This window comes from Malaya genurostris, chromosome 3, assembly GCF_030247185.1.
Source record: "Malaya genurostris strain Urasoe2022 chromosome 3, Malgen_1.1, whole genome shotgun sequence".
Lineage (NCBI taxonomy): Eukaryota > Metazoa > Arthropoda > Insecta > Diptera > Culicidae > Malaya > Malaya genurostris.
Window position 1 is genome coordinate 301707381 of NC_080572.1, and position 13697 is coordinate 301721077.

The 13697-nt window shown below is 36.9% G+C and overlaps 1 protein-coding gene across 3 annotated transcripts in view; it reads left to right on the plus strand.

Annotated features, from left to right (window-relative positions):
• The window catches only part of LOC131435823 (sorbin and SH3 domain-containing protein 1), a 200937-nt gene that overhangs the window by 126190 nt on the left and 61050 nt on the right, over positions 1–13697 (plus strand). For 2 of the 3 annotated variants that reach the window (XM_058604038.1, XM_058604040.1), the window contains one exon: positions 707–739. The exons of the other annotated variant lie outside the window; for it this stretch is intronic. In XM_058604038.1, coding sequence (XP_058460021.1) covers positions 707–739 — 33 coding nt within the window. Of the gene's footprint in view, positions 1–706; positions 740–13697 lie in introns of those variants that run through there. 3 annotated transcript variants of the gene reach the window in all.

The window sequence follows — 13697 nt, forward strand, 5'->3', positions numbered from 1 at the left end:
CTTCTGAAATCTTCTGAAATCTTCTGAAATCTTCTGAAATTTTCTGAAATCTTCTGAAATCTTCTGAAATCTTCTGAAATCTTCTGAAATATTCCGAAATTCGAAGTGACTTTGCAAAAAATGGCAACACTGAAGCTACCGGGCATGGAAATCATTTTTTTGCCATAAAACTAACGTCTTGTCATCCATTGAGAATATCAAACACTCTAACTTGATTTACGGACTCAATCTCGGCAATCCCCAGACCAAGGATAGCTATTGTTGACACAACCGGATCTTAGCATTTATGTGACTAAAATGCAAATTTTCCCATTTCATATCATTCTCCTGACATCAGGAAACACAACCGGGTGAACACCCGGTGGAATACATCTGCTCTGCATGCTTCGTCAGCAAGGTGCTCATGAATCATTTATTAGACTAATTGCAGGCGTTTATCGAGAGGCATCCGATCTTCGCATTTCGAATCAATTATGGTTTTCTGTTTTTTTTTCTACACGAAACATCGACATCCATATCCACTTACACTTTGATCAACCAATTGTGTTTGTCTTTCTTTAGCAAACGAAAAAAAAAAACTGCATTAACGAGGATTCTTTTGTTTCTTTCTCTTTCTTCCACTAATTCAAAATCAATGTCTTACTCGATTACGGTTACGATTCTTTCTCGTAAATGCACTGCATAACCCGCGCGCTGACTGACCAAGTGGTGGGACGAAGTAATGGAAATCTTCAACGGGGTACGGTATAAAATTCTATTATTTTCTGTTCTCTATTCTATCCTGTCGGTTTACCGCACTGTTGTTGTTGTTGTTATTCCTAATCCCCGTCATAACCTCCCAAACAGTGAGCAGTAGCAGCAGTATGTGCTAGCACGGAACGAATCCGTCACTGTCTATTTGCTTTCTTTTACTTCTTTTTGTAATGCAATATTTATCTACAAACGGCTAAGAACTGAACGCTGAAGTCACTAACCCAAGCTAACACACCAAACTAATATGGTTCGCATGTGCATGTGCAGATGACTGAAACAATCTTCGACTTCGAAAGGGGCTAAGGGTAATTGTTCTTATGCAACATCCTATCAGTTTACTAACTATTCTGTTGCAAAGCTGATCAAAAACCGATGTACAAAAATATCGATTGCATCATTCAACATCATTTCAACTTGAGGGGACAAAAGAAGGAGCTAAACCGAATATGGTTACAATTACCCTATCTACTACTGGCGGAAAAGTTTCAATTTAATTATATCATTTCTTCCCTTTTTCGGAAGTACAAACATCCAAGCTCAGCAGAAAACAATTGCAAAACAACGGAACGTTATCTGTAGTGTAAAATTAGTTCAGTTTCATATTTGAGCTTGCTTTAGTATTTGCGAAGTTTTTTGACAGAAGTTTTCCAATGGTTTGAGTATTCCATTTTATTTCCTTTGTACCTTTTTTGTTGCGTTAGCTTCCAGTAGTTTGCTGTCGTACATAAGATCATCACCAAAATTAGATTCCATTTCTCTCTCTCTCTCTCTCGGGTCAAATGTTGTTTCATCTTGGAAAATATGGAAACTTGAAATTAAACTTTCGAAGAGTTTTTCAAAAAGTTTCAAAATAGTAATAGAACAAAGAGTAGAAAATAAATATTTTCATCTGTACAGACATTAAAGTGAACATGCCACACAGAACGGAACGCAAATGTTTAAATGTACAAAAAAAATTTAAGTTTAATCAGTTCACTTTCGGGTCTCATTCGATACAGCCATAAATCGCTAATGGCCGATGAATTTGGAATGAGTTGTTTTTTCGAACGAGTCATACCTTTGGATTGAATTAAGACGATTCATAGACGATACCTTCGGATTCGATGATTCAGGGTTCACTGAGCACATTTCTCAAATACGCCGGATACTTACAACCAACTCAAAACCAAACATCGTTGCGAGTAGTTTAATACCCAATTAAATTAGAACAGAATACGTTTGTCCAGGACATGTACATAAGATTATTATAAAATATCGTATTGTCCATCATTAGGGCAAAGTCTACTGAAATACAATCAGTTCGCTTTCGTGTCTTTTTCGATACAGTCATCAACCGTATATGATCGATGAATTTGGAATGAGCAAACCTAACGAAAAAAAAACTGTTTCACTAAATGAATCATTCCATTGGAAAGAATTATTTTGCCGAAACATATTTCGTCGGATTAGGGAGAAACAGCCATAGATGATGGGTTTATATTTGATTCCTCATAGATGATTCAGGCCTAAAAAACTTCATACTGCGAAAGATATTCGGCATCCGAGTTGAGATGCTTTTCCAATGAAAGGGAATTTTTCTGAATTATTGCAAAAAAAAACTCAGAAAACTGTTTTAAATTGTCTCAAAGCCCCGGAATTTAATCAACATCGATGAACCTGGGTTTCATAGAACTTGTCGATCGGTGTTTTTGCTTGTGAACAGCGGTTCCTAATGTGAAATCGTAATGATATTTTGCACTGCGTCGGAATGTCATAGGAATAACAAAAAGAATCCTAAATGCTGTCCATTAATATTTAGCTTCATTTTGACGTTAGCTCATGAAGTCCATTCAAAAAGTGACTCCTATGTCATTTTTCATTCAAAACACTCGTGCAGTCGACCAATCAAAACAGTTGCACTGTGTTTCATTGATTTGCACTTTCGGGGCTATCCGCGGGCAACTATTTTGCAGCCCATTTTCTTTTCCGAGCAGCAAGCGTGCAAAACAAAGTTTACAAAACCGTTTCATCGATTGACTTTCAGTGCAAAACACTGGCGCCGAGCGAGTGGAATCACTTGAAAAACGACACTACAAAGACACCCTTCGAGCATAACTGCGTTAACCGTAGCCTACTGTGATGATATTGAGTCGCAAGCTACTCAATGACAGTTGGGGCAAATACAAATTATAATACGTAATACTCCGTTGAATTTTCCGGGACACGTTTTAAGCTACACTGATACAAATTTGCACGATCGATTTATATGTAAACAACAACTATGAAGAAGACTGTCGGAGTGACTGTGGACAGTGGGGTCTCGTATAACACCGGGTTCACCGGAGGCGTGAAAAGCGAATCCGCGTCTTCGGATAATTTAGAGTCATTCGGCTGACAATTAGTTGAAAACTACTCCATCAGGGGCGCTTCGAAAAGAGAATGAAATAATTCACCTATCGCGAATATTTTAGCATCTGGAATCTTCAATCATCAAGCTCATCAACAAGTGAAAATTATATTTCAGATGGAATTAGTGTGCTTGCAATGGTAAATATTTCAAATCCAAAATTATGCTCTAATTCTAAAACTAAAAGATTTGGAGAGATTTTGTCTTCTGCTAAAGTGTTCGGAATGTAGTAGCCTACAATTCTATAACTGAGCCCAGCACTTGAGAACAAGAAAGTCAGTTTAAAAATAATAGGGAGCCATGCATAAAAAAACTGCTACGCGAACGACACGATTTTTTTGGTTCAAAATGAACTTTATTCACCAACGTAATCTCCAGCAAGAGCAACGCAATCATTCCAGTGCCGCTCTAACATTTCAATACCACTTTTGTAGAACGATTTATCTTTCGATTAAAAATAGGCCTCAGTTTCAGCCATTACCTCTTCATTCGTGCGAAATTTCTTACCGGTGAGCATATTTTTCAGTTCTGTGGACAACCAGTAATCACTGTGAGCCAAATCTGGCAAATACGGTGGATCATGTAGTACAATTCATGAAGTTTTGTCATTGCTTTGATTGACTTGTGATACGGTGCGTTGTCTTGATCAAACCAAATTTGCAATTTCTGCCTTAAAACGCTCCAAAATTGCTATACAATATTCACTGTTAATGGTATTTCCTTTCTGTAGATAGTCGATAAATATTACACCACGCACATCCCAAAATCCCGAGGCCATAACCTTTCCAGCCGATTGTTCACAGGACGAGCTGCTGTCCACTCAGATGACGATTGTTTTGATTCCGGAGTGGATTTATGTTTCATTCATTGTCACATATCGACGCAAAAATCCGGTTTGTTACGTTTAAACATGGTCAAACACTGCTCAAAATCATCAACACGTTCTCGTTTTTGGTCAACAGTGAGCAAACGCGGCACCCACTTTGAACAGAGCTCTCTCATAGTCAAATGCTCATGCAGTATAAAGCCAACACGTTCTTCTGATATCCTTACGATGTCAGATAACTCATGCAACTTCACTTTTTGATCATTCAAAACGAATTTGTGGATTTTTTTAATGTTTTCGTGTATTCGTCTTCATCATTATTATCCTTCCGGATAGTGCGCAAGTAGTTTCTGGTACTAAAAAAATGGAAGAATGTTCAAAATTTACTAATTTATTTGCTAACAACTGAAGCAAAATACTTGGACGTCCAAATAACAGCACACATTTCTGGTGTTGAATTTCCAGATTGTTTGTATAAAAATACCAAGGCTCATATAACCATGGCAACATTGAGCTATGTTGCCAGTTAGAAATGTTTTCGGTAACACTTACTTGTTCAAGCTGAATAAAACAGTAGGCTAGGCTAACTCATTCGATTCGGTGAACAAAATAATAACGATTTGTTTATATGGGACCTAGCGGTATTGTTATTTGTATTTGGTTGCGGTGCGTTCCGTCGCTGTATAGGAACTCTCTGTGAAAATTAGGATTCATCATAAATCGGAAATGAAAGGAAGAAAACCCCAATGAGTGTAAATGCAAAGGGTTGACGCTAAGTATGCCTTGTAAAAATACTATACAAACAATGCTATTCATGAACAGTAGAATTAATAGGAAAGATTTTTCAGTTTTTGCTCATTTTCTATAAACTTTTGTAGTCCCACGTCAACAACCAGTATCTGAAGAACTATTTCATTCAAGTTTTTAGATGCTTGGAATAAGGTTGTGAGAGATTTATGTTCAAGATTTTTTGAATGGATCAACTAAATTTATCTACACCCTCATAGAATATAAATCTAAATATGAATGACACACCACTCAAATTCATAAAAAGTGGACGTACTCTAACCATGATAACTCAACCTATCTACTCATTTTTGAGTTAAGGAACGAAAAAAATTTTTTTTTTCAAAATTTAAGTGAGTTGACCTCAACATTTGAGCTCCTTGCACTCAAAACAAAGTCATTCTTCGATTCTTTTAAATGCGCTAAAAGGTGATTCGAACCCGTTTCATTTTGACCGGTTTGAAGTCAAAACTGAACGTTTTTCACTCAGAAAATAATTCACGTTACTTCTATCCGAAAGCATATGATTCTCATCCACAGAACTTTTCACGTACATTCTATTGGGTAGGTAGATAGAATGAACCGGACTATTCATATATCATGTATCTTATTCAATACGTAAATTAAATATTACTTGTAAGGTAGAGGGTACGAGCGTTCGTGTAATTTTCAACTGATTCTGATTTCAATATGAATAGAAAGAGCTATTCATTGGTAATTTATTTCCTTAGACGGTCTCCCAACACAATTGAACATAATCTAAGGTCGGCATTTCTGGTTGGGTTTATTCCTAATAACGTCTGAATCGTCATCCTTTTGATAATCATAAATTTTTTCTTAGCCTTGGTCGATTTGCTGAGCTCGATGTTTGATTAATGGTGATCCTCGTCCATGCCATCTTCTGCTTTTTTTCTATTTATTTAATTCCTGAAAGTGCTCTGAATTGTCCAGAAAATATCCTGTAGCAAACATTAGGAGTTTAAATTAGCTAATGTTCTTTCACTAAAAAGAGAAACGTAAATTGTAAACAATACATGGATCAATAAGTCCCGAGACTAACAATGGAAACAACATTTTTTTTGCAAATTTTTTTTTATTCATCCACATAATCTCCTTTTAGGATGAAACAATGGTTCCAACGTTTTTCCAATTTTTCAATACCATGTTTATAAAAAAAATTATCTTTCGCTTCAAAATAAGCTTCAGTTTCAGCGATGACCTCCTCATTTGAGCAAAACCTTTTCCCTTGGAGCATTTTTTTAAGATCAGCAAAGAGCCAGTAGTCACTGGGGGCTAAATCTGGCGAGTATGGGGGGTGGGGAAGCAGATCAAAGCCCAATTCGTTCAATTTCGCCATTGTTTTTCATCGACTTGTGGCAGGGTGCATTGTCTTCATGAAAAAAGATTTTTTTTCTCTGCATGTGCGGTCGTTTTTTTTTGCGATTTCCTCCTTCAAACGCACCAGTATGTCAATATAATAATCACTGTTCGAGGTAGTCAATGAAAATCACGGCTTTCGCCAGCTGTGCGCCACTCAGATGACTGCCGCTTCGACTCTGGAGTGTAGTGATGTATCCATGTTTCGTCCATGGTCACGTAACGACGCAAGAAATCTTTTTTGTTGCGAGTAAATAGCGATAAACTGCTTTCTGAATCATTGACTCGTTGCTGTATTTGTTCCATCGAAAGCAATCGCGGCATCCACCTGGAAAAAACCTTTTTCATGCTCAATTTCTCATGAAGGATAGTAAATACACTTCCATATGATATCTGTGTCATCTCAGCAATCTCACGGAGCTTCACTTTACGATCTTTCATTATAATTTTGGTCCCTTGACTCACATTTTCCGGTGTAACGGCTTCCACAGGTCTACCCGAGCGTTCCGCGTCATTTGGGTACGACCACGTTTTTTTTTTTTTTGTTTCAATTATAGAGGCTTTAACATCTTAGGTCATTCGCCTCTTCGGACCAGAAAATCCCTATGTGCGGGGTTGGGAATCGAACCCAGGCGGGCTGCGTGAAAGGCATCGACTATCCCATCACGCTATACCCTTCCCCGTCGACCACGTTTAAACTCGGCGAACCACCGACAAATCATTGTTTTTGATGGACAAGAGTCCGGATAACATTTTTCAATCCATTGTTTCGCTTGCACGGTGTTTTTACCCATTAAAAAACAATGTTTTATCAAAACACGAAACTCGGTTTTTTCCATTTTTTAAACAAACTACAAAACGACTTTACTCCAACCTCGATAACTCAGCTGTTTCTGGTCGGATCGACTTAAAATTTTGACCCGTTTCAAGCAAAGGTTAGTACTCTAGAAAGACGTGGTTACTGGTTTACTAAGAGCGCCATCTCTGCTTTAGTTCGGGACTTATTGATCCATGTGTTATATTTAAATGTTCTACTTTCGTTTATAATCTTCCAACAAGAGAAGCAGAATATCCAATTCTGCAATCAGAATGTCAGCCATTTTGATTTTGATTTTTTTTTTCATACGGGAAATTATCTTAACTTCCCAGTATGTGTTTCGTCTAATTAAAATGATGGAATCCCATTTGTTATATATAGGAATCACGTAAAGTAGCAAAAATAAGTCGAACAATGCATTCACGTGAATAATCCCATGAAACTCAAGTGATTTATTTTTTGAGTGTTGATATTCTTATGGCGGGCTTCTCACTTAGCACTATTGAAAACATTGTCACGGAAAGACCGAAATCAGCATTTTGGCGAATAAATTAATTGATTTTCTGATTTTAGTTAGTTAGACAACTAGAAATGTCTTAATTTTTTTAATTTGGATTTTTTAAATTATCATCCCTTTAATAATGATAAAATATTAGTTGAAATAGCTATTTTTTAGTTGAATTCACAAATACACTTTCCATTTAGATTTTACGGAATTTTTGCATATCAATTTAAAAATTTAAATATGGATATATCGTAACACTTGCGAAAAACACCACAACAATTGCAACCAGTTTCAACAAGACTATCCTTTTTAGCTTTTTAATGGATTGTTTTGCTTTGACACTTCAAATGAGTTTTTGACCATGAGTGATAGTAATTGGTGACAGATAGATAGAGTCAAATTTTCTGATTTTAATCACAAAATTAGTTGCCGATTTCGTGTTGGATTGAAATTTTGCTGGTTTGTGTCCACGATATTCGCCAACTAAAAAAAATCTCCGAAAACAAGAGTTTTTTCTGCAAAATATATTCTGAACTACAACTAATTTAATAATTATTTTATTTAATTTTTTTTTTGTTAGAACCAACTAATTCAAAAACAGTACTATAAATTATGCACTGAGCTAATTTCGGTGGTTCCGTGTATGATTGATGCTGCATGGTTTCAAAGCTAGGATCTAAAAACGACGTATTTTTGCATTCTTAAAATCGATAAGAATATTCCGAGAATGAAAACGCTCTGAACTGCAAGAAGTATTTTTTTTTCACTCGAATGTTTGAAAACTCAACGCTTACTCTCATGTATGAAAAATGCGAGAGAACTCATTGCCTAAGTAAATTTTACGCAAATCCATACTCAAATTTTGACATATTTTTATTTTTGTTCCGATTATAGAGGTTTTAACCTTAAGGTCATTCGCCTCTTCGGACCAGAAAATTTTCTGACCCTATGTGCGGGGTTGAGAATCGAACCCAGGTGGGCTGCGTGAAAGGGCATCAACTTACCCATCACGCTATCCAGTTTATGAATTTGAGTAATCGCAACTCAAACCATGAGTTATTTTCAAAGAGCGTGTACTAAACAACAGTAATTCGACAGTCCCACGACAAAAGGGGCTAACTGCAAACCTCTCTTTGTTTATTTTCTCTTTTGATTATCATGGAGTCATTACTGCAACTTCATGACAGTTTCCGATATAAATCGAAAGCTTGTAGTTTAAACTTGAAAGTTTTGCGAAGGCGAAGGCGTCAAATATAAAATCAATCCGGAAAACCGTGAAAGAAAAAGTAAATAAAGAGAAACTGTAATTTTCAGTTAGGCCATTTTCTCGTGGGACTGTCGAATTGTTTATTTCGCAGAAAAAAACGATCGCAGTAGACGTGGCCGTCAGACGTGAACAATTTTCGCTCCAAACAAAATAAAGGGTGATTTTTTAAGAGCTTGAGAACTTTTTTAAACAATAAAACGCATAAAATTTGCAAAATCTCATCGGTTCTTTATTTTAAACGTTAGATTGGTACATGACATTTACTTTTTGAAGATAATTTCATTTAAATGTTGACCGCGGCTGCGTCTTAGGTGGTCCATTCGGAAAGTCCAATTTTGGGCAACTTTTTCGAGCATTTCGGCCGGAATAGCCCGAATTTCTTCGGAAATGTTGTCTTCCAAAGCTGGAATAGTTACTGGCTTATTTCTGTAGACTTTAGACTTGACGTAGCCCCACAAAAAATAGTCTAAAGGCGTCAAATCGCATGATCCGCATGGTGTCCAACTTACCGGTCCATTTCTTGAGATGAATTGTTCTCCGAAGTTTTCCCTCAAAATGGCCATAGAATCGCGAGCTGTGTGGCATGTAGCGCCATCTTGTTGAAACCACATGTCAACCAAGTTCAGTTCTTCCATTTTTGGCAACAAAAAGTTTGTTAGCATCGAACGATAGCGATCGCCATTCACTGTAACGTTGCGTCCAACAGCATCTTTGAAAAAATACGGTCCAATGATTCCACCAGCGTACAAAGTTACAATTTCATGTAACTAATGATCATGAATATTGGGCTCCCGATTTGACCGGAATGGTGTAGTCGGTGAGCTTGTTCTAATTTTCAATTAATTTGTTTGCACTTTATGATGAGAACCAACTTTTCATTCTTGTTTCCAACTTATACCGTGGTCGCATCGCTAGTTTAGAGTCCAGAGCCTAGACCAAAGATAAACTTAAGATTACAATGTCCCATACGATCCATTGAAAAATGCTAAGAGTTGGCGCAGTAATAATGTAATTTTATTATTTGTTGGAGCTCCGAAGAAGATCGCGTACTCAAACTTCTACGGAACAATCTTCCTAATCTTGGAATCCTATATTTGGTGTTTTTTTTTTTTTGTTCAGCTTTATTCACTGTATTGTTTCCAGTAGTCGTCAAACTGTTGGCTTCACGTTGCTGATGGAACGATATATAAACCGAAGCATTAGTTTTGTTTAATCAAGCTTCTCCAATTTTTCTTGGTCGTAAATGTTTTTGTGTCGGCACGATTTGTTGTTGTTTTGATTTGTTCATTACAGAAACACAATTGTCAAATCGATTAAAATTGGATTAAGATTGAATCAAAAGCGAATTTAGATGAAATAAAATAATACATTTAATAACGGAAAAAACACTTTTAACATGAGCTCATGGAATTTGGAAATTTGACCTATCTGGAAGTAAAAATCTGCTAATGGCAATTGAATCAAGCTGTCACAAGCAAATCTAATTAACTGGTCTAGTCTATCTTCCCAGCTATAAATTCATCAGATCTCTTTCTTCCTCCAACAGAAGAATAGCAAACGCAGATACGCCCTTGTTTATACCGATTCGATTAAGGGGCTGTCCATAAAAGACGTCACGCCGCAAGGGGGAGGGGGGTGTTTCATAAAACGTGACCTTTTGTAACAGGGGGGAGGGGGGGAGGTTTTTGGAATGTGACGTCCAATATTTTCAATGAGCGCATTTTTGAAATACCTAATTATATTACTGCTTTGCCCTATTTCCTGAAAAAATCTCCACAATAAACTTTTACATTCTATAGGAAAACGTGTATTTGTTGATATAAAAGCTTCTTCTTGTAAATTCGGAAATGAGTGATGCAGGAAATCATTTCTGTTGTGATCAGCAAAAGTGCACGGAGGAGCGAGTAAATTAGCGAAATTCATAAATTTTGCCTAATAGGAGTAAAAAAGAAAAAGATGCCTTCCCCAGGGGACGGGTATAGCGTGATGGGTAAGCCGATGCCTTTCACGCAGCCCGCCTGGGTTTGATTCCCAACCCCAAACCCCGCACATAGGGTCAGAAAGTTTTTCTGGCCCGAAGAGGCGAATGACATTAATGTTAAAACCTCTATAATTGAAACAAAAAAAAAAAGATGCCTTCAAACGGTTTAACTTAAGTTATGCACTGACAATTTTTTCAGTAATTTGATTTTCTAGCATTGATAATAGTATATCATAAGAATTTCTCTTATCTGATTCTGATGCAGTTTATTCAATTGTACTCCATTTAAAAAAAGGGCGGGAGATCAACGATTTCAGACGTAGATCATGTCATGTCTTATCTTGATCATATGTGATTTTCCTCCACCAACATCAAAGCTTATCGAATCATCCAATGATTGAACTTACATACATCAAAAATCATTTTAGCTGAAAATCACTACTCATTGTATGACGGAAGATCAGTACCGATATTGATGGATGTGATTTAAAGTTCACTGATCAACTGATCATGAAAAGATTCTCCGGCAGTGAACTCGTTTTGATGAGGTTTTGATCTTTATTTTCTCAGCCCTGTATGTTACACTAAGGAAATATTATTCTTTACCTAAAACAATAATATACGAGGTCTGTTCAAAAAGTACCCGGAATTCTCATTTTTCTAAAAAAATATTTATTTATTCGTCTACATCTATATGGTCCCCTTCAAAGTAATCCCCCCTAGATATAATACACTTATGCCAGCGTTTTTTTTCCAGTCTTCGAAACACCCCTGATAGTCACTTTTTGTAATGCTTTGTAGCACTCTCAGCGATTCTGCCTTTATCTCTTCAATCGATGAAAAACGCTGTCCTTTCATGGGTCTCTTCAACTTTGGGAACAGAAAAAAATCACACGGAGCGATATCTGGTGAATAAGGAGGTTGGGGCATGATTAAAGTCTTGTTTTTAGCCAAAAAATCACGAATAAGCAACGATGAATGAGCAGGTGCGTTATCGTGGTGCAAAATCCATGAATTGTTTTTCCATAAATCGGGGCGTTTTTTTCGCTTCACGCAAACGTCCCATTACTTCAAGGTAATACTCCTTATTGACGGTTTGACCTTTTGGCAAGAATTCTTTATCGAAGAAAACAGTAAGCTGGGTCGACCGGAGCGTTCGTCGTCTTAAACGTCTTCGCGGCCATCTTGGAAATGCTTATACCACTCGTAAACACTTGTTTTTTTCATAGCAGACTCACCGTAGGCTCTCTGTAACATTTCGCACACTTGGTTACACTTTATTTCATTTTTCACGCAAAATTTAATACAAATTCTTTGAATCTTCAATTCTTCCATTGTTTAAACTAACAAAAATCGCCGAGCTCAAAAAACACGTCTACACCAGCCGCTACAAGACAGAATGTAAACAATGAATACAGCTGAAAATTTCACCATACATTAGGGACATATGTACCAACACAATAAAAAAAAATTTTGACCACCGGACTCTCCAGACGCGCACAATTAAAAAATTCCGGGAACTTTTTGAACAGACCTCGTATCTGTGTACTCCTAGGAGGAATAAAACAGATGATTTAATTGTTTCATCAATTTTAACCAAATACTTTTGATAATTTATATAATTGATATTAATAAAATAATTCTGACGATTTTGTAGTTTTAGGGATATTTTTTAATCTAATGACAGCATGTCATAAATCGATTTTTCCCTCATATTTGTATGGTTTGTCATACATATTGAAAATGTATTGAGATGAATTTTATTTATTTTGAATTCGTAACATGTGACATAGGGGGGGTGGGGGGTCTTTGCTTCTGTGACAATTTGTGACAAAGGGGGGATGGGGAGTCAAAAATCGTCAAAAAAAGCGTGACGTCTTTTATGGACAGCCCCTAATACGTATGGGTTTAGCAGCGTTCCGACGGTGCACCAAATTTGCACAGAAACGCATAAATCTCGCCTATCGGACAGTATAGTAGGTATTAAATCAAAAAGCTTGGCTTAGATGGCAGCAAATGGTTTCCACTGCTAGTCCGATCCTACCAACAGTTGACCAGCTGATTTGTGACAGTCCAAGTATTAGGTCAACACCAGGAAATCAATTTATTATAGATGGTATGGCCGACCCTTTGGTGGACCGGGTAAAACTACGTTCAGAACTGGCTTCAAACAAACAGTTTGACAGCAGTTAGGAAGAAAACTGGGTTAGGTTTGGTTAGGCCACAAGCGAAAACGACATTAACTCACAGTTCGTTCAAATGGCATGGCACACTGAGATTTCTACCACAACACAATCAGAATGCTGTTGGTGGCGACCCTGCACATAGTTTGATTTGTTATTGATGGTAATGATTCGGTTGTTATTTCTACTTGTCTCCGATACATTTATGTGGAACTGTTACCTAAAAAAAAAAAAGTGAAATTTTCTACGTATAAAGATATCATGAATTATTTAACGATCTCCGATAGTAAATGGTCGTGACTAGAATTCTTTCAATTAAATCATCCCTTTTCATATTATGCTACATCACTCATGGAAAGAGGAATGTATCTTTTGTTACATTGTTCTTCCCGAAAGCCCCATTGAACAGCCCTACAGTAGGGGATAATAAATCTGCCATTCGGACAAGGATTTCAAATCAATCGATATTCGAGATGCTTCGTTCGTGTCTCTTTGTCCTCATCAACCGCATGTTGTAGAATTCAGATGTTTAACTAGATAAATTACTATTCTTTAGTCCCAATCCAAATCCCACATGTTCGTATCCTTTTTCGGAATGATAACCCTATTCCTTCACGAATTACTGCTCGGACAGATAACTTTTGCGAAGTCTAATCTATTATTTCCTTGTTTCTTTCACGCTTCCACTTCCATTCTGTATGGCGGTTCTTGCCACGATAATTGGATCGAATGTACTCTGTACTAAATTTTTCACGAACAACAAATCGCCTCATCAAACTAACTCTGATCAACAATAATTTGCAAAAAACATCGCAT